This window comes from Lolium rigidum, chromosome 2, assembly GCF_022539505.1.
Source record: "Lolium rigidum isolate FL_2022 chromosome 2, APGP_CSIRO_Lrig_0.1, whole genome shotgun sequence".
Taxonomy (NCBI): Eukaryota; Viridiplantae; Streptophyta; class Magnoliopsida; order Poales; family Poaceae; genus Lolium; species Lolium rigidum.
This window is the reverse complement of record NC_061509.1, coordinates 78,846,478-78,868,653: the sequence shown is the minus strand read 5'-3', so window position 1 is coordinate 78,868,653 and position 22,176 is coordinate 78,846,478. Positions and strand designations below refer to the sequence as shown.

General features: G+C 50.3%; 1 protein-coding gene across 1 annotated transcript; it reads left to right on the top strand.

Annotated features, from left to right (window-relative positions):
* The first annotated feature begins 3,320 nt into the window (after window positions 1–3,320).
* LOC124689905 (C-type lectin receptor-like tyrosine-protein kinase At1g52310) lies at window positions 3,321–6,926 on the top strand. The gene is made up of 4 exons (XM_047223361.1): window positions 3,321–3,402; window positions 4,266–4,688; window positions 4,778–5,348; window positions 5,933–6,926. Exons 1-4 carry the CDS (start codon window positions 3,321–3,323, stop codon window positions 6,513–6,515), a joined length of 1,659 nt encoding a protein of 552 aa, XP_047079317.1. The 3' UTR covers window positions 6,516–6,926.
* Window positions 6,927–22,176: the final 15,250 nt, after the last annotated feature.

Below are 22,176 nucleotides of genomic sequence, written 5' to 3'. Positions count from 1 at the left end.
ATGATATCAACGAATTCATCTTTTATGGTTATTACTGGATTCTTCGGCTCAATGGATTCATCCTCTATGATATCAATGGATTCATCTTTTATGGTTATTACTGGGTTCTTCGGGTCAATGGATTCATCCTCTATGATATCAGCGGATTCATCTTCAATATATGATGGTGTAATCTTTAATATGGATTCATCTCAAGTACTTCATCTCAGACTTCATCTTCAGTATTTCACCCTTAATGGCCTTCTTTCGGCAACACGGATAATACTCGGGGGCTCGACAACGACTTCGCCCCAAGTAACAACGGTGACACGGCGTCTAAGCAACAATCATGACATCACCCCAGCAGTGCTCGGGGTTTCGGCTATCTCTTCATCAACAATTTTGTGGCATCCACTTTCGCAATTCGGTGGTTTCTATTTCGGCTCGACTTTTTCTCTGCACTCGAAGACTTCATCGCGCGTCGACTTCGTCGTGTCCAATAAGCTAAGTGTTTTTAATTTACACAAAGTTGATTATCATTTACTTTTGCCGCACACGACACTCGGGGGATGTGCGGCATAAATTCACTTTACATATCATTGAATCTGAGCATCTGACACCGCATGCGAAAAAGAGAGTCAAGGAAAAGATAGAAAAAGTTTGTTTATTTGTGCAGGAGAAAGCAAATTTCAAAGTATATAAGAGAGAACCCGACGAAATTGTCTACAGGGAGAACTCGACGAAATTGTCTTAAAGAAAGAATAGGACCCGACGAAATTTTCCTCAAGGAGGAACCCAAAGAAATTTTCTTCTGGGAGGAACCCGACAAAATCTTCTTCAAGGAGGAACCCGACGAAATCAAGAGAGAACCCGACGAATCTTCTTCAAGGAGGTCACGAAGAATTATCTTCAAGGAGGTCCCGAAAAATTCTCTTCAAGGTCGTCCCGAAAAATTATCCTCAGGGAGGACCCGAAGAATTGTCCTCAGGGAGGACCCGAAGAATTGTCCTCAGGGAGGACCCGAAGAATTGTCCTCAAAGAGGACCCGAAGAAATTTTCCTGAAGGAGGAACTCGACGAAATTTTCATCAAGAAGGAACCAAAAAAAAAAAAAAGAGGTGAACAAAGCTTCGGGTTCATTGACTCGTCATATTGTTCCGAGCAAGAGCATCGGTGATTTATCCGACAATATAGAATAACCAATATATTCAGCTGTCTCATCATGCCCGAGAAAAATATAGAAGAGCCCGTAAAATGGGTCATTGCATCAGCCGAACAAGGCACTCGACAATATATTCTCAGAGCGCTAAAAGTCGCGAATAATCTCTGAATGCCGCAAAACTTTGCGAAGGTAAGACCCCGGATCCGTTCTGAGCGGCGTGGCACCGTCTCTGACGTCGGTTTGCTACTTTTTTCCGTATCAACATATACGAAGAAAAATCCTAACGGACGCGTTAGGTACTCGATAAAACATGACTGGGACTCGACAGAATGGTAAGACCTTAAGCGGCACCTGTCGAGTTAACACCAGTATCCCGGGATCATGTCCAGGGACGTGATCTTGAAGTAGGTTTTGCGGATTGCCACTAGAGCAGTTAACTAGTACCTGATCCGTCAGATGAACTAGCCCCAATTACCATTATCCCTGTACAATATAGATATGGATGTAAAATAAAAATAGCAACGGCCTGGAGTCGATAAAAAGAGGGGCTGCACCCAGAAATATAGTCAAGTTCTTCATCGAGTAGTACAACTCGAGCCTATGCCTAGGTGCAAGCACCTGCCCATAGGCTCGGGGGCTACTCTTATCGAGAGTATTGTTCACCCTCCCGATAAGATACAAGAAAGAGGAAAAATTGTGGTGTCGATTAAAAGCAAGTTGAGCCTACACCCAAGTGCAAACACTTGGCTGTAGCCTCGGGGGCTACTCCCATCGGGAGCGCTGACCGCTCACCCGATAGAAAAATAACTTCGACAGCATCTATGACAATCAAGATTTGTAGACTCAACTCGATTCTACGACTCGAGTGGAGCCTACTCCCATCGGGAGCACATGGGTTTCATCAAGTCCTCCAGAAATATAGTTAAGTTCTTCACCGAGTAGTACAACTTGAGTCTATGCCTAAGTGCAAGCACTTGCCCATAGACTCGGGGGCTACTCCCATCGGGAGCGCTGCCGCGCACCCGATAATTTGAAGAATCGTCGACATCATCTACGCTACACATGATCTACGACATGGACCTCGCCTTGTATTTCTTCGAATTCGAAGATGGTTATGCTTGGAGTTTCTACGCAAGTCTTCGACTTCCCTATAAACTCGGGGGCTACTGACATGGGCATACCCTTCGGGTACCCATTATTAGTATACCTGGCTCGGCCCAATATGGAGAAGATCCAATACGTAGAAGGCCCAACAAGGCAACCCAAAGAAGTAGTCGACTAGGACTCTTGTAAAACCCTAGGCTGGTTGCATATATAAAGCTAGCCAGGGCACCCGAAAGAAGGAGGGGAACAGATAGACAGAATATAGACAACACAGCTCCGCCTACGGCGGCAACCTGTAAACACATCTATGATCATATAGTGAATTGCTAGCAGTACGTAGGGATCCTCCACCGAGGGGACCCGAAGCTGGGTACGTCGTGTGCCTAATCTCGCTCCCGGAATCTCCATCGTCGCTCTATCCCGAAACCCAAGTCTACAATACGTAGGCATTGCCGAGGTGTTTCCTCGTCAACGAGCCAATAGCTGTAGAACATTAGTTAGACTAATTCCACTTAAACAACGAAGTCCAAAATTTCATCCAAAAACAGGTTATGCAATTAGGGGTGTACAACAAGATGTTACAATAAGAAGAGGGGCCATGTATTTTTTATAGTAATATATCCTTTTTTTAAGGTAATCAAATGACAAGGACAATTGCTCTTGTCATTTGAAATTATAGCCTCCGAAGATACGAATGATTGCGTAGTAAATACTCGCTCCGTCACATGAAGCATGCCTAAGGTTTGTCAAAATTTCGATGTATCTATTACTATTTAGTGTCTAAATACATCTAAATTTTAACAGAACTTTGACATGTTTACTTAGGCGGATGGAGTATTTGGATTTGGTTTTGCAAATAAAATATTTGGAAATTGTAGAGCACGAGAAACTGGAAGGAGGCAGAGGGCGGTAGGCAGAAAAGTAATGGCGAGTAGTCAATGCTGTGGGCCCGACCTTCTTCTTCCCAACTCTTTCCCCATCCATCCCATCCCAGTGAGAACAGAAAGAAACGCCAGTAGTGAGAAACGACCTCCAGACCGGACCCGAGCAAAGCAAAGCAAGGGACGGCGGCGGCCATGGCCCTCGCCCTCGCTCTCGCTCTCGCCATCTTCCCCCTCGCCTCCTTGCTACTCTCCGCGCCCGCGCTGGCCCGAACATGTGAGTATCAATCCCTACTGCCTGCCTTCTCTCCCCTCCCCTCCATCGCTCTAGATGGATAGATATGAATGCGCTCCTGCTTCGCTTGCTTGCTTCCGTTGCGAGAATATTTTCCTGTCGCCTGTAAGCGATGATTCTGGCCGTGGTGTAGCCAGCGGCCCTGCGTTGCTTCGCTTGATTCACCACGACCGACCATGGCGCTCCTGTCCTGCCTTGCTTGATTCGCCACGACCGGCACGAAAACAACAAAACCTTGACGCTCTGTTCCCGGCCCTCTTTGATATGCTCGTCGTGCTGTAGCTAGCGGCTGACCAATTATCTAGTGTCGCCGTGCTCTCTTTCTGCTGCGCCTGCAACACACAGAGACAGTAGTAGTATAATACAGAGTATTTCTATTTCCTAATGGTTTTATGTTAGTGTTGCATCTGGCACAAAACTTGCGCTCAAGATTCTAGACATGTCAAACCAGCCACAACCCCAGCATTCTAGACCTGTATGCACTCACTTTTTTTTTTCGAAATGGGGAAAGCCTCGGCCTCTGCATCGATTGATGCATGCGGCCATTTTATTTCAATCCACGGGTCACATAAAGTCGAAACATGAATCAACCATCTAAAAAAAGATAATACCTTTGCACCAACATGATATCCTATTGTTAAGCCACTAGCCGCAATAGTATCCGTTTCCAAACGGTTGCACGCACGGATCCAATGCGTGGCCAAAGGTGCTATCTGTGCTCTATTGGGCTGAGTCGCATCAAGTTGGGTTACTAACATGTTTCCCAGTAAGTTACTAGCATGTAAATGTTATCCAATCATGTTTCCCGGTAGGTTACTAACATCGATTGTTTCCATTTCCTGCAGCGCCATGCCCCGACGGCTGGCGAATTGCTCCGGACCATACGAAATGCTACACGCACATCTCAACCTCCCTCTCCTGGGACGGCTCCGAAGCCCTCTGCCGCAACTTCAGTGCCCACCTGGCCGCGCTGTCGTCACCTCAGGACCTGAATTTCGCGAAGTCACTCTGCGGAGCTTCCTCCTCGGGATGCTGGGTTGGAGGGCGTCACCACAACACCAGCGGTGGTGCGGGCTGGAAATGGTCCGATGGCTCGTCTTGGAACGACACCGTATTTCCTGGTGTACCGTCACATGCCAACTGCAGCGGTGCTCGGTGCGGTCTGGCCACCGGCGACGATATGTGCACCTTGGTGACCAGTAAGCACGCGGCGCTTACTGGGAAGAAGTGTGGCGAGTCCCATGGGCTGATCTGCATGATCAATCACGGCAAGTCTTCTTTTGGCTGTATTGGAGTGCTTTGTTTTTCAATTAATATGGTTGCGCTAACTGTCTGACACCTGCTATTTTTGTGTCAGAGGATAGGTGCTACCACGATCATTGCCACAAGGAGTATTTCATAGTCCTCATCGTTGTCAGCGGCTTGATTCTCTCAACCACTCTAGCTGTTGTGGCCTGGCTACTTGTCTATAGGCGAAGCAAGAAAAGGAAAAGATCGCGTGAAGCTTCCGCTACTTCAGGTACCGCATTGGTGCCACCGCTTTGGAAAGTGTTCACAAGTGAAGAGCTTCGATCGATCACAAAGAACTTCAGTGAGGGCAACCGGCTTCCTGGAAATGCAAAGACTGGTGGAACCTACAGTGGGATCCTGCCTGATGGATCCAAAGTAGCAATCAAGAGATTGAAGAGGTCCAGCCTACAAAGGAAAAAGGATTTCTACTCTGAGATTGGTAGAGTCGCAAAGCTTTATCACCCTAATCTAGTGGCTGTAAAAGGATGCTGCTATGACCATGGCGATCGCTTTATTGTCTATGAGTTTGTCGCGAATGGGCCATTGGATGTGTGGCTACATCATATTCCGAGAGGAGGACGGAGCCTTGATTGGGTAACGAGGATGAGAGTAGCTACAACTCTTGCACAGGGAATTGCGTAAGTCGTCTTATCCTTATGTACATATATTTAGTTTTTAATCTGCTCCATTCCGGGAAACGTTATTTTGACTCAATTATTTTTGAAGTAATAATTGATAAAAGTATCAAGCTCATATGTTCTAAGATGCAACTACTTTTAATAATACTATTGCCTGTTTGGTGTGCCAATCTAATTGTGGTTGCTCGTTAAGTGGCACTAGTCGTCTGCAAATGTTTAAGAGTTGTTATGCATGGAAAATTACTGGGCAAGCTTATGCTTTTGTTAGGTTATAAATTGCGATAATTGCAGAAGTCAGAGCTTGTTTCACTGTTTTGTTCTTGCAGCTTTTCTGACATAAGTATTTATTAATTCCAGACTAGTAGAATGCTTCCTGCGGCCTTTTATAACTTGCAACCAATATTTATTCCCACATGTTATCCGTGTTCTACTGAAGCACGATGAGTTAAGATTGCTGGTTAAAATTATTTCCAATTCAAGACGTTTGGTTGTGTTGCCATTGCCTTCCGAGCGTTATATTTTTAATCACTAGCATAGTGTCATTATTAATGATCACATATTTACCGGTGCTCTTTCCAATCCAGATTTTTGCATGACAAGGTGAAGCCCCAGGTAGTCCACCGAGATATCCGTGCAAGCAATGTTCTTCTTGATGAGGAATTTGGTTCCCATCTGATGGGTATTGGCCTGTCCAAGTTTGTGCCGTGGGAAGTAATGCACGAGAGGACTGTCAAGGCTGCAACATATGGATACCTTGCTCCTGAGTTCATTTACAGGAATGAACTGACAACAAAGAGCGACGTCTACAGCTTTGGTGTGCTGCTTCTGGAAATCGTCAGCGGTCGCCGGCCAGCACAGTCTGTGGAATCTGTTGGATGGCAGACCATATTCGAATGGGCGACGCCTCTAGTACAATCACACCGGCATCTAGAGCTGCTAGACCCGCTCATCAACGACTTGCCTGAGATAGGGGTGATCCAGAAGGTTGTGGACCTTGTCTATGCCTGCACCCAGCATGTCCCCTCGGTGCGTCCAAGGATGTCTCATGTCGTCCATCAGCTACAGCAGCTTGAGCTGAAGTCAGCGGCGTCTGAGCTACTGAGAAGCGGGACCAGCACCAGTGCGACATCTCCAATGCTACCGTTGGAGGTCCGGACACCTCGCTGAAACCATCCACCATCAGAAGTCTAGAACCACTTTCATCGTCAGCCAGTAGGCAGCACATTCTTTGAAGCGTGGAGTGACCCAAGAGCCTCCTGTAACTGAAAGCACAGTGACTTCCTTATGTGCAAGTACTTATAGGTAGGGAAGTAATGGTTTTCATATGCCTAAACTTTGTCGTATGGTATAACTTGTAGACATCGTCATTTAGCCATTTGTACCCCAGCTGATATCTACTTTAGATCTCAAAAGTATGGCTGAGTTTAGCGACCAACGTCGATCGTTATCTGTACTCTTCAGAAGCAGCTTATCTATATAGCATTTGAGTGTTGATTTCAGTACCTTGCGACATCTCCTGTCTGTACATTTACATGTGTTCCATATATATACGAAGGCTACTCGAGATGTATTCGCGAAATAGTGGAGTGGTCTTGTCTTGGTTATGACTGGAGTGGTCTCGTTAACCGCCGATTTTGTTCAAATATCATACAGCTTTACATGTTTAGTTTGTTCTCTCGCCATGTAGTCGTTTTTCAATGCTTTTGCTGCCTTTTATAATCTCGTCGAAATGATGTTGCACTGGAAGGATTTAAGCCAGATGGATTACATGCAGCATGGCTTCTTGGATTGAAGCCAGATGCTACTGACATATCGCTGAGTCCTCAACTTTAGTTGGCCAGCTAAAATTTCACACCGTGCCGGCGTCGAGGAGGTGGCGAATCCGGCGATGCGGTTTTTGGTGGCCGCGCTGTTCCCCTTCGGTGATGGAGGTCCTCGGAGCTCTGTTGTCTGGCTCGCGTCGTCCGAGGGCTCGGCGGTTCGTGGATCGAGCGAGCCCTTATCCCCCGCCCCAGATCGAAGGCGGTCGATCTGGATGAATAAGTTGTTGGAGGTGGTGGAGATGATCTGGAGCACGGCGATGAAGACGGCGGCGTTGGGTGCAGGCCCTGTTGGGCCATTGACTGGCGACTTCCCGACCGCCAGGGGGCTGCTTCCAATCCAGGAGTGTACCGGAGCAGCGGCGGATTCGGCGCGCCACCGGCTCGTCCACGACGGCGTCGTTATCGGCTTGCAGAAGGGCCTGTCTGTTATTTCTTATTTTCTGCTGTCCTTTTCTGTAATGTTGCTCTGATTATCAATACTACCTCTTTCACAAAAAAAAAAAAAAAAACTCGCTGTGATGTACTAGCTGGAGGCTCTTCTTCTCTAATTCGAACTTCCAGAAATGTTTACAACTGTTACAGTAAATGCAATATGGACAAGACTTGCTTTGCAAAAGTTCACAGTAAGGCAATAGGCACTATTCCCACCAGCTCAAATGCTCAGTAAATCAGACGTAGATTAAACAACAGCCCCCTCGGACATGTTTATCGTTCATCGTCGGCAGCGATGAGTTGAACTAGCTATCCACCCCTTCCCTATCACTTTTGCATTGGCTTTCCGCTTCCGTGGACCAGCATCAGCTACCACGAAATCATCTGAACGACAGATGTAGCGCGATATGTAGTCTACAGTCTTGCCCCCGCGGAAGTCATGCTGGATGGTTCCATCCAGCAGATGGTAGGCATCAATTCTCCAGCCGCCGTCATGCCGCTCGCTGCACCGGTAGACCGTGTCAGCACTGATGGACGAGGACAGCCCGACGGGCACCGAGAGCGCCGGACCATGACAGTCTTCGCCGACGAACACGGCACGCCCTCGTAGCCCCTGCATGGGCACCATCTTGCCGGCGTCCAGATCCACCTGGTACACCTCATACTTTCCGGGAAGATCGGCCATTCTCGGCCACGCGCTGCTGTTCACCAAGATCAGCTCGCCGACGTTGTCCACTAGGTTCACCGTGTTTGGGGATGGCCACTTAAGCTCCGCCTCGGCCGCCACCACCAGCTCCGGCCGCTGGCTACCGGCGTCGACGTCCACTGCCATGATGCCTTTCTTTGTGGCGCAGTAGAAGCGGCCCGCGAACGACAGGGTTGCAAAGATCGAAATGAACCCGCACTGCGCCCGGCTCCATCGCTCATCGTCGGGCTTGGCCACGGCTAGATAGTGCCAGCCGTAATGGAGCGCCATTGTTGACGAGTCGTCGGCAGGCCCCGCGCCGAACGCTTCTAATCCGTCGAGATCAGCGTTCCATCCAGTAATCTGGCTCTCCGGCGGATAGAGCAGAGTAGCCCCGCCTGGGAAGGCGGTGAGCTGCCGGGTGAGCGGGTTGAGGAGGCAGACGGCGAAGGTGCTCTTGTCGCATAGCACGATAAGGCCATCGGAGGTTGGCCCCAGCACGTGCCGGCGGCGGAGCTCGGGGAGGTCCGCGAGGAAGCGCTCCCCGGTCGAGATGTTGAGCAAGCCACGGCGCTTCCGGATGGCGCCGAAAGTCTGCGGGAGCATGATCCACCGCCGGGGGTGGAACCGGCGGTCCAGGCTGCTGTGATCGTGCGGGGACGCGGTGCGTCGACGCCACGAGCTGCACACCGCGCGGAAGCGGAGGTAGTTGGCGACGTCGTCCGCGAGGACGCGCTCGGCGATCAGCCCCGCCGGCCCGGCCGTGAGGTTGGCCCAGTCTCTCCTGCAAGACACGTGTAAGGAATGTTAATGCTTTCTCCGTCCTAAATTAACTGACTCAGATTTGTCCAAATTCGTAGATGATACACACTAATTCTCTCGTCTACATTCGCACACATGGAAATCTTGACAATTTGGAACGTCGGTTGTCGGATCTCGGTTGGAGAATATGCCACTTCTTTCATGGACGACGACTGATCGATCGAGAGGAAGACGAAACCGTGCGTACCAGTTACAGTCCGGGTCGGCGGCGGGTTTGCCGGAGAGCGCGCGCGGCCGGCCGGCGACCTCAGTGCGTGCGCGCTTTGCGCTATGGCAGCGCGTTTCTACGACCGTGGAGCTGTTAGGCGGCGCCGCCGCCATGTTCTGCGAGTCGACGGCGTGCGGTTGGGTTGGCGGTTCTATTGGGATGCTTGCGCGGCAGGCTTCGCGAGTGGGCCGGCGAAGCGGTGGTTTTATTGTGGGGGTTCGATCGGGAGTTCGGGACTTGGGAACGTACGGGTCCGCCATGCATTCTAGTTTGAAACCATACCATACTGCTATGGAAAACGAGATACTGTCGCGGACCACTTAAGACAGAATCAGATATTCAACCGGCCACTGAATGAATCCATGGTGGCTACTCTTCTTTTTGAGGTAAGAATCCATGCATGGTGGCTAAGCAGCTGGCTTTTCGCCTTGGCATGTTAAAGCAGGCTTGGGAGCTAAGGGCATCTCCAACGGTGAAACTTATTCCGATCACTAAAACTAACCGCCCGTGTCTATTTAAGTTAGGCCGGGACATGAAATTGGTCTCGTGTATGTCCGTTTAGGTAGGGTAGCCTAACGGCTTGACGCATTTTTGTGCCTAAAATATTTTTCAATTATAATACTATAACAATTTACCTAGTGCTGAAAATAAGTAGAAAAGACTAGAAAATATCCCTAGCTAACTAGGCCGCCAGCCATGGCTGCCTACTTGTCGTCTTCATCGTCGACGAGGTCGATGAAGACAGGAGGCGCCCAAAGCCACGACCAATGCAAGCTCCGAAGGCGATGCTGGTGCAGGCGGAGGCGGTGCAGGTGCGAAAGGAGTTGCTGGAGGAGTGGGTGGCCTTCCTTGGGCCACCGCGGACACCCGCAGTTGGATGGCGAGGCCATCCCACTAAGCAAGCTGATAGCCATTTCGATCGCCTCCTCCTCCGTGAGGTTCAGCGGTTGGAGTTCCTCCTCCTCCTCCTCCAAGGCATCCTCCTCCTCGTCGTCGAAGCGAGCGCGGTGCTCCCGGTTGAAGAAGTCGACGTCACCTAGGTAACCCGCGTGGCGGCGCCGGTCGAACTCCCAGGTCCTCTAGGTGGACCAGTTTTAGGAGTCGAGGGCGAATGCCGGATCCTCGCGTAGATCCGGCGACAAGATGAATCGGCAGCGACGGATCTCGTACTGGCGCTAGCATCCCTCGTGCAGAACCGAAGGCACCGGGACACGGTGGTGGTTGAGGTACAAGCCCCCGCTCGGCAGGCCCACAAAAGGCTAAGGCATCGGCCGGTTCTCTTCGAACAGTTGGTGCACGAACTCCACGGGTACATATCGGCGGTTGTGCGGGTTTTTCTCCTTATCGGTGCTAGAGGACCCGGCCTCGCGGTCGTGCTTCGTCTTGCGGAATGGACATCCCTTTTCCATAGTGATGTTGGTGGTGGTTAGCTGTAGGCAAGGAATGGCCAGACTGGTCCTCTTAAAAAGGATGGGTGCCGCCTTCAACTGGTGGGATGCCCAAGCGCCGCTCGCGCCAAGTGTGTGTCGAGGCGGGACATCGCCATTGACACGCCGTGAAGAGCCGAATCATCACCGGAGCCATTACTCACACGCGGATGACAAAACATACACGGTCGTTGGCAGGCGGACCTGAAGGACAACGAGGCGGACGCATGCGCTTAGTGTGTTATGTCCGCGAAGACGCATTGCAGGCTCTTATTTGGGCCATGAATACGTCCGCATGGACATGCCGGTCAGTTTGCGTCGGGCCGCTACGCTGAGGTTTTTCCTTTTTATGTTCGACCGCTACGCTGAGGTTTTTCCTTTTTATGTTCGACCCGACGCAGAGTCACTTTGCTTCTGTTTGTGTGGGGCCGCTAGAGATGCCCTAATCAGCAAGCTATGGGTAACCCTGCAATGTTGGTATGTCTGGTTCAAAGAATGAGTCAACATGGCTAGCATACTTAACAGCAGGCGATTGACCAATTTGCAGCCCAATTTGCATCCCTCTTCTCAGCATAGGATGCAGCTAGAACTGGTCGAGGCAAATTTGCAGTTAACACTAGATCGCTGTAAAGTTACCCATTGTCTTGTCTATGCTATTTGGTTATCTCAACAAATTTGGCCAGTGTTTTGCAGTCCAGCATCGCAAATAAGAAAATCATCAGACCGGTCCTAATTTCCTAGGACCGGATTCCCCCTCCCACAAACACAAAGTTAGTTTCGTGGCAGGCTGGCAGCAAATAAGAAGCTGCAGCATACGACCTGGTGCATGCAGTATCCTGGGGAAAGGACGCCCTGGGTCTTGGTTAGAGCGGCCAACTTGTTCAAACAACTCAGGAAGGATTGAATACAGGTGGATTACATGCAGCATTGGTTCCTGGATCGAAGCCAGATGCTACTGACATATTGCTGCCGCAAGTCCTTGAGTCTGAGAAGCCCCAGCGGTGAGTTCATGCGGATGCCAACACCATACCCGTAACCACTTCCTGGATTCCCATGGGCTCCTGCTGGGTTCCCTGAATAAAGAAGAAACCATGCGAGATTGTGGAACTGAGAATATAGTTTAGTGGAAAGCTGTGCCAGATCAGGGATGACTTCCACCTTTGGGAGAGCGTCAAGAGAGGAGGGAGGCTAGATATAGCGAGAGAGTAGGCCTAGGCGCACTACGGGAGCGACGCCGTGGGCCGACGGCCCCGCACCGTCGGCACAGGTAAGTCCACCGTCGGCACCGTCTCTGCCGACGGTGACCGTCGGCGTACAGTCGTCGGCACAGAAGGCGTCGGGGTTCGCGCAGGCACCGTCGGCGTAGAAGGACACCGTCGGCACAGCCGTACGCCGACGGCTGGACGGTGGCCGTCGGCCGCACCATCGTCGGCACACCCAGTTCGCCGTCACGCCAGCTGCCGTCAACGTGCCCGCCTGTGCCGACGGTTTCACCGTCGGCACAGTTTCACCCTTTTTTTCCCAGCAACGGCGGGAAAACGTGGCGATTTCAACTGGGAAAAAAACGCGCGAACGGCACAGCTGTGCCGACGGTGTCACCGTCGGCACAGGTCCTGCCATTTGGCACAGCCACGGGCCTGTGCCGATGGTGACACCGTCGGCTCAGCTGCTGCCCAGATTTTTTTTATTTCCCTAATTTTGCTCCATTTGCACAGCAATTGCATATAAAATAGCAGTATCATATATGAATTGCACACATATAGGTCACATCACAGATATAGCACAAATATGGCACCAAATCCCAAATTTAGTACAAATATAGCACACAAGCAATACGGTACATATAGTCATCCTACATAGATCATTCTACACATATAGCATGTGTCATGTGCTAGTACAATGTAGAAACTATGGTGGTGCACCACCCGGCGGACCCGAGTACTCATCTAGCTCCGCTTGGGTGAAGCGAGGCTGGAATACTTCGACGGTGCTCGGGGAGGTAGAACCACGACGAGAGCCACCGGAAGCAGAACCATGCCGAGGTTCGGCGAAGCACCGGGAGAATGGCGACCGGGGTGCATCGGCGTACCACAAGGAGTGTCGTTCCCGGATTCTCCCAATCCCTACATGTTGGAGGGAGTTAGCAACTTAGCCATGTAACACCAAGTTAGCAACTTAGCCAAGTTAGCAACTTACCGGGGTCAACCGACGCCGACGCTTGTACATGCAATAGAACTCCTCCTTGGACGGGAACACCGGCGTCGGCCCCGGATGAGGCGGCTGCGGGAGTGGTTCCTCTCGCACTCCGGTCATCATGAACCGAGTGAAACTGCGTAAGAAACGGAAGAGATAGCTCGGATTCAAACATGGGGACTTAAGATGTTTTGCAACCATAGAGATTGAAACTTACCGCCATCCGGTTGCTCGTCCACCGGGCATAGGCATCTCTCACAAGGTCATGCTCCTTAATCTTCTCGAGATACTCCTCGTAAGCTAGTTCATAGGCCTCCTCGAGCTGAGTCTACAATTTCAGAAATAATGTGTCTCATCAACATAGCCATTCGAGAACAAGAGTCAAAACAGAGGATGAAAGTGTGGATGACTTACATCTACCTCTACCCGAGAACGGCATGTAGTCCGCGAGGAGGTAGCGTAGCTGCCGGAGGGGAGGGTAGCCTTGATCTGCGTGGAAGTTCCTCCGAGGCTTGAAACCCCCAGCAAGGCAGGCGAGACGTCCATGCGGCTGGCCGCACCCCGCCGGCATCATCGCCACCTCGTCGACCGGCTCGGTCATAGGGTCCTCCACCTCTGGATGGAGCTTGGCGTACTCCTCGCAGTATTTTTCCTTGCTCTCTTTGGCCTTGCCGTAGTACATCTCAGGTGCGGGCCGAGGCTCATTCGGACCCGGCGTCACCACCTTCATGTGTGTCCACGCTTCCATCTGACCAACTTCCCTCCCGAGCTTCTTCCCCTGCATCACAAAACAAATGTTATGCATATCATCGAAAATCAAAAAAATGCAGCTTGTTCCATTTTTGTATGTACCGAGACGGTCCCGATAGCGATCGGTGCTGCCGCTCCCCGCACTCGTGTGTTCCCCGATTCCCACGGTTGGCCTTGTTCCGGTCGCTCACGGCCTTGAAATCGGGGTTTTCGCCGACCCAATTCTTGACCAACTCCATGAAGGCGGCCCTCTTATTATCAGCCCAATGTGGTACAACCTGCAAAATCAAAACTCATTTGAAGAACAAACAATATAGTTGCAAGTTAGCCGAAGTACATAGAATCGCATTGAAAATTACTTACCAACATGAAGTCCTCTATCGTCATAGCCGGGGCGAGTCCCTGCACAATCTCAGGCTTTATGTACCTTACGCCCTGCTCAGCATAGAAGTGGCCGATGCACGTGATCCTCCGGTTGTACCACTGCTGCCGTGTCAACTTCCGACACATGTTACGGAGGATCACGTCTGCCCTTTCCTTATGCTCAGTCGCCACCCTATAATTGCGCTGCAATCAAGCATAACAGAAAGTGTGAGAGGCATGAGTTATCACGGTGGGGTAATCAACTACATATGAACGAAACCCAAAGAGTATGCATTACGTACCCAAAACTTCTTGATCACGGCGTCGGCGGCGGAAGTAAAGCCAGGATAAGGCGCTATCTCAAAGTCTTCCCAAGTGTAGGCTAGCTTGGACTCGCCTCCAAGGACCGGAGTGTACATCCCCGGCCAGTACTTCCTAATAGCAGCTCCAATCGGACTCCCTGGCACGCGGACATTCTTCCCCGTATATGTGAAATTTCTGCACAATTATCAAACATTAGAAAAATGCTAAGTGTCATAACAAAAATGAAATCACCTTACTACTTACTCTATAGTTCCTGGGACAAGGAGCCACTTGTCATCCTCCGTAGCAGGTTCCTTACTCTCATCGGGAACCCGCGCTTCCCCACGAATCCGTAACTTCTTCGGAGCCATCTCCGTCGAAGCCTCCTCGTCCCTAGACTCCTCCTCCTCCTCCTCCCTAGTGTCCTCCTCCTCCCTAGTGTCCTCCTCCTCGTCCATAGACTGTGAAGCCACTGAGCCAGAAGCAGAGGGAATGTCAGCTAGAAGGAGCTGTGCATCCCCCCCTCGTCCTCCAGCTCGTCCTCCCCCTCGTCCTCCAGCTCGTCCTCCCCCTCGTCCTCCAGCTCGTCCACCCCCTCGTCCACCCCCTCGTCCTCCCCGTCCTCCGTCTGCGTCTTCGTAACGCCGGGTGGGAACAATGGGTCTTCCACTCCGTCCGGAAGCACCCGGCCACGGCTTCCGCCGATGCATCCGATCAAGCAAGGAGCTCGATGATGCCTTCCGTCCGCTCATATTGGGCAATTACCTGCATAAGAAAAGAGAAAATAATTAATAAGCATGTTGAAAATGAGTAAACAGTAAGCATAATGACAAATGTAGGTACTAAGCATAATGAAAAAAGTAGGTACTAAGCATAATGACAATGTAGGTACTAAGCATAATGACAAATGTATGTATTAAGCATAATGATAATGTAGGTACTAAGCATAAAAGACCCTCACCATTCATCACCACTCTCATCTCTAGGCATTGGGTTCTCAGCCTCACTATCAAAATCAGTATCATATGAGTATTCATGGTCGGCATTGGGTTCCGGTTGAGTCTCGACAATGTTGTCTTTGTTCGCATTGCGCTTGGTGAGCATAGCTATGTCCTTCAAGTCCACCACGGTCTCACCACGCATTTGTACATCGTTGTGGAGCTCCTGAAGACCTATGTCTATTTGAAGGTCCCCGAACTGCTCTTCCTCTTGATAGAAAATTCCCTCATATGTTACTGGGTCAATGTTGTTGTAATCGTCCTCGGAGGGGATGGGTAGCTTACCATGTGGCGATACCTGGAACACGACTTCCCAGCCCATGAGTTCCTCATTCTGACATGGGTAGGACAAATAATAAACTTGCTTGGTTTGGTGAGCCACAACATAGACGTCGGATCCGCTGTAGGTGGTTGTAGGCCTAACTTCAACTAAACCAATGGAGGGGGTGCTTCTCATTCCACCGTGTGGGTCAAACCAGTTGGCATTTGAACACAAAGAGCTTGAGTTCTATGTTTGCGTTGTTGAACGTCAACTCGTATACCTTTTGTAACCTTCCATAGTAATCAAGATCATCGGCTCCGCGGGTGTAGACCCCGGTATTTATTGTTTTTGCATTAGGCCGGTTCTTCGGTGAAACTCCGTATGGAAGCGATACCCATTTACATCATACTTCTCATGCGTATGGACTCTACGGTTAAAACCCTGGGAAACGCATCTCAACTCGTCCGTCATCTCAACGTTGGGATCAGCTCCCTACAGGTTCAGTTCAGATTATTCCGTGCATTAGTTACGTGTAATAAGACAAGTCACGGATTGCAAAGTAAGAGGAACATTTGAGAAATTACTTTTTCGTTGAACCGAGTTCACGAAGCTTTTATTTAAGGGCGGGGCACCCTCTTTCGGAAGAGTGTACCACTTGCGTGGGAGTGGGACCATTTCTTCCTGACCACATTTCATCATGGAATTGGCTGAAAGGAGAAAATACGTATTAGACCAAAACCAAGTTACTGGTTGCAAAGTAATTGGTTCATCATTTTACCTCATGAAATCGACCACTTCATCCATGTTCATAAGCACGTAAAGCATTATGCAATCCTTCTCTTCTGGCGAAATGTTCTCCACTTTTGAGGCACCGGCCTTGCCACCGGGATATTGGAAGAGCAAGAGCTTTGGGTCACGCTTGGGCTCGTCGGAATTGTACCGAGCGACCGGGTTATGCTTAGTGGGCACATCATTGGCATAGTACATTATCGTGGCGTCTGCCATCTCATGGAGGAGAGTTGCCTCGGCTATGCATGCTTCAATCTTATTTTTGTTTCCACATTTGTACCGAATATACTTGAACTCCCTCTCAATACAAAACTGCCAACGATACTGCACCGGTCCCCCCAGAGTGCCTCGTTGGCGAGATGCACGATGAGATGTAACATCGGAGTGAAGAAGCCTGGGGGAATATCATCTCTAACTTGCATAGCATGTCCGGCACTTGCTTCGCAGCTTCTCAATCACCTCGGTACATATCCGCTAGCACGGACCGTGCGGAAAAAATGGCTCACCTCCGCAAGCACTCGCCGGACATGATCGGGGAGATACCCTCGAAGCATCACCGGCATCGGCCGCTCAATCCATATATGATAGTCGTGACTCTTGAGCCCGTTTATTTTTCCCTGTAGCAAGATTGACTCCCTTACTCATATTCGAACAATAACCATCGGGGAACATCACGTCATATTTGAGCCACGTAAATGCCTCCTTCTTGTCGGCGCTATCAAGACGAGTACTTGGCATGCGGCTTTAACCAACCTTTTCGATTGCCCTCGGGAGGCTGCATGTGTAGAGCCACCCTGTCGCATATCTCCTCAATATCGACTCTAGCTGAAACATTATCCCTTGACTTGCTCGGTATGTTGCAGCGGGTGTTAAGGAATGCCTCCCCGCAATTCTTTTCGGTGTGCATCATATCGATATTATGGGGAAGTTCAAGGTCCTTGTAATACTCGAGCTCGTTATGCACTGCTATGTGAGTCCAGTTGTGCGTTTTACCATATCCCTCAAATTGGTGGCCGGGTTCCTTACTAGGCTGGAGAGCACGTAGCTCACCATCAACAGTTGCACCATCGAACTTTGGTATTTCTTTATGTTCAAGCACAACTACGCCTTTCGTGAAGTTCTTCTTGTCAGATCTGAACCGATGCCCTGGACTGAGGAACTTGCGGTGTTTGTCAAAGGCAACATATTTGTGTCCAGCTTTTAGGTGCTCGAATTCTAGTTCGTGCACGCACACTTGGGCATGGAAACTTACCAGCTGTACTATGCCCACGGAATAGGGCGTACCCGGGTAGGTCATGCATCGAATAGTGGAACCAAACTTTCATGATGAAGTTTCTCTTTGAGGCTCGGTCGTATGTCAATGTACCGTGATGCCACGAGTGGTGCAAATCATCCACAAGTGGTTGCATTAAGACACTCAATTTCTTCCCTGGATATTCAGGCCCCGGAAGGATCATCGACAAGAATATGTTCTTCCTTTGCATTACGACTCCGGGAGGGAGATTGAGCGGAATAACAAACACGGGCCAGCAGCTGTACGCGGCGATCGACATACCATATGGGTTGAATCCATCGGTTGCTATCGCAATTCTAACATTCCGAGCCTCACTTGCCTCATTTGGGTGCTTTTCATCGAAGTGCTTCCATGATTGACCATCGGATGGATGTACCATGGGTACCCGTTTCTTCTCGTCCTGCAATCTTATCCCGGTCTTATGCCATGTCATCCGCTGGCGGTCTCCTCGAACATGTAAAGCCGCTGGATTCTTTTGATGAATGGGAGATAACGAAGAATCTTTATGGCTACTTTTGTCCGCCTCTTCCGACCATTGCCTACATCTACCTCATGATACCTAGAGTGACCACACTTGGCACGAGTACTTGTCATCCGCATAGTCTTTCCAAAACAAAAGGCAAAGTTTTGGACAGACATCATATGTTACATAATCCATTTTCAATGCTTTCAAGATTTTCTTCGTTTCGTACATGGTCTTGGGCAAGCAATGACCTTCGAGCAACATGTTACCTACCGTGTTCGAGTCTTTTCAAAGGATGCTCGAGTACTCTCAAACATGCACTTGTCGGCTAGCAACTCGCGTGATGCCATCAAGTTGAGACATTTTTGCACCCGGGTATAGAGGCCTCCTAGCTGAGGCCATCATATCAATGAAGGCCCTCGCGGTTGGCTCAGGTTCCTCCTCTGGAAGTTCCTCCGGTTGTGGCGGTCCCTCCGGTTCAGGCGGTTCCTCCGGTTCAGACTGTTCGTCCCATGGTAACTCTGGCATGTCAGCATCCCGAAGATCATCTAGCAAGTTTAAGATGCCATCGTTCTCATTGCCATCGATCCGCTGCCGCATCACCTCACCTCTATCACGTTCGTGCCGAGAAAAGTCGACCGGCGGGTCGTAGTCACGCATATACCCATTCCACCAAAGGTGTTTAGTCATCTCTAGAATATCCTTAGGATGACGCCTCCTGCAGTACACTCGCAAGGGCAACGGGGACGAACGACCCCCTTCGAACCACGAGCTAACTCCTTCACTAACAAATCGGTCTTCCATTTCCATTCATCCGTTACTTGAGTCGAACTAACACGGCCACTTGTACATCCACTCATTATCAGCCATCCTGCTTTATTGCGTGACAAACAACAAATAGTAGCATGAAATTGAATGCATCATATTTTTATTTTTCTACCGGCGAAAACGCGTGCATCAACCTACATCTCTACTAGGTGGGCTCCTAGCAGCCCCGGACCCGTAGTTGGGTACGTTCTCCACGTTCGCTCGGGTGCGAGACAGGAGCTCGGCAGCACCTCCCGCTGCTCTCCCGATACACGTCTCGGCAAAAGCCGAGAGGATGTGCATCCGGAGAACAACAGGGAGGCGCCGACGAAATCCTGTCTCGCACCCGAGCAACGTGGAAAACGTACCCAACTACGGGTCCAGCGACTGTCCGTAAATGCCACAAGCGTTACGGTTCAAAATATGCTGACCACTAATGCATATTTATCCGCGTAACGCTTGCGGACGGGAATTGACACCTAGGTTACACGACTTGACGGAGAAATTAAATCTAGTGACATAAAAAATGCGGAGGGGGAGTCGGCAATTCAGCTCACCCTCGGCTGTAGAGGAAGTAGTCGAACAACCGGCGATGTCGACGGCCGTAGAGATGCGCCGCAAGATCTGGGATCGTCACGCGGGATGCTCACTACGGGACCTAGTTAGAATAATAAAAATTTGTCAATGCAAATTCATCAATTGATAAAACAAATGCATTTCTACAAAATTCTAATTTATTTCATTTCAATTTCCATTTTAAATATCATTTCAATTTCAATTTACATTATTCATGTTTCTTTCAAATTATTTCCTATTTCTATTCCATTTCAATATTTTGCCAATTCCTATACCTTTTCCATTTATATTTCACATATACTAGCAAAATCAGTCTCCCATCCGGTCTTGTTCTAGCGTGGTCCTATCCTTAAACGGTGAATCAATCATCAGTCGATTAGCTAGTACTCACGCAGGCACGCGGAAGCTGATTTGATCACGCAGGCACACCCATATATAATCGGTGATGGACTCTAGCTCTACTCTGGCACATACGCGAAACCAAAACGCACACGACATCATATCGGCATATCCTCTTTGGTTCGGATTATTATCGCTAACACAAACACGTTGTTAGTCCTGGTCCATGTTGCCGTGTAAACAACGGACATACCACTTCTTTTTCTGGTAAGACCTACCATCACCAACCATCACGTCCTATTTTAATTTAATAGTAAAGATACGTATTTGCCTTTTCTCTTCCATTTTAATTTCATTAATATACCTAGCTAATTCCTACTACTAAAAAGCTAAAAAAAGAAACAAAATGTAAGAAGAGCCTTACCATGGCCGGCCGTTGAGGGGGCAGCGGCTGCTGCGGGCGAGGGGCCGGTGAGGCGGCAGGGGGCTGGGGCTTCTGCGGGCTGCTGCGGCGGCGAGATGCTGCGGGGAGGCGCGGCGGCGGGGGGACGGGCTAGGCTCTGCGGGGAGGCGCGGCGGCGGGGCGGGGCGCGGGCTGGCCGGGAAATGGCGCGGCGGCGGGGGCGGGGCCGGGTTGCTGCGGGGATGGCGCGGCGGCGGGTGGCGGCAGAGCAGCTCGGCGGGATCTAGAGCGGTGGCGGCGGAGCAGCTCGGCGGGGGTGGCGGCGGCGGCGGGTGGCGGTGGGTGGCGGCGGCGGTTGAGAGGTAAGGCGCGGGGGCTCGATCTGTGTGTGGATGTGGCGTGCGTTGTGTGGGTCTGACCATTATGGTCGACCCACCTGTGCCGACGGCTAGGTTGTGCCGACGGTGACCGTCGGCACAGGTAGTTTTTTTATTTTTTTATTTTTTATTTTTTTTATTTTTTCTATTTTTTTATTTTCCTTTTTATTTTTTAAAATAAATATTGTCACTATTTACTACAAAAAATAAGAATAGAATAGATCATCTCAAATCATAACCCTAACCCTAATTGGACAGTCCCGACACTCTGCGTACATATCCACGGACCACCACGCCGTGCACCTGCCGACCCTCCGCTCCATCCAGCATCTGCGGCGGTGGACACACACAAGTTTTGGGGCCATTCCCTAGATCCGATGCTCGATTTCTGAAGAAACCCTAGTTCTGTTGACCGCGCCGTCTACCCCTTTGACTGCATCCCATCGGGGGTGCCCCGGTGGGCGTGTGCCTCCATTTGAGCTTGGTTAGGTCATAGGTACATGTGGAAACAAGGATCATCCCATATGATCACAAGGTTCTCTCCGGTTCACCTCCGAGGAGTTCCCCCTATACATGCAGAATCTGCCTAAGTGTAGGAACCCCCTGTCCGAGAAGCCGGACACACCCGGGGGGGTAGCATTGGATGTAGAACCATCACAAATCACTTATGTGCATGCCATGTGGACACACACAAGTTTTGGGGCCATTCCCTAGATCCGATGCTCGATTTCGGAGAAACCCTAGTTCGTTGACCGCGCCGTCTACCCCTTTGATCGCATCCCATCGGGGTGCCCCGGTGGGCGTGTGCCTCCATTTGAGCTTGGTTAGGTCATAGGTACATGTGGAAACAAGGATCATCCCATATGATCACAAGGTTCTCTCCGGTTCACCTCCGAGGGAGTTCCCCCTATACATGCGAGAATCCGCCTAAGTGTAGGAACCCCCGTCCGAGAAGCCGGACACACCCGGGGGGTAGCATTGGATGTAGAACCATCACAAATCACTTATGTGCATGCCATGTGGACACACACAAGTTTTGGGGCCATTCCCTAGATCCGATGCTCGATTTACGAAGAAACCCTAGTTACGTTGACCGCGCCGTCTACCCCTTTGATCGCATCCCATCGGGGTGCCCCGGTGGGCGTGTGCCTCCATTTGAGCTTGGTTAGGTCATAGGTACATGTGGAAACAAGGATCATCCCATATGATCACAAGGTTCTCTCCGGTTCACCTCCGAGGGAGTTCCCCCCTATACATGCAGAATCTGCCTAAGTGTAGGAACCCCCTGTCCGAGAAGCCGGACACACCGGGGGGGGTAGCATTGGATGTAGAACCATCACAAATCACTTATGTGCATGCCATGTGGACACACACAAGTTTTGGGGCCATTCCCTAGATCCGATGCTCGATTTACGAAGAAACCCTAGTTCCGTTGACCGCGCCGTCTACCCCTTTGATCGCATCCCATCGGGGTCCCCGGTGGGCGTGTGCCTCCATTTGAGCTTGGTTAGGTC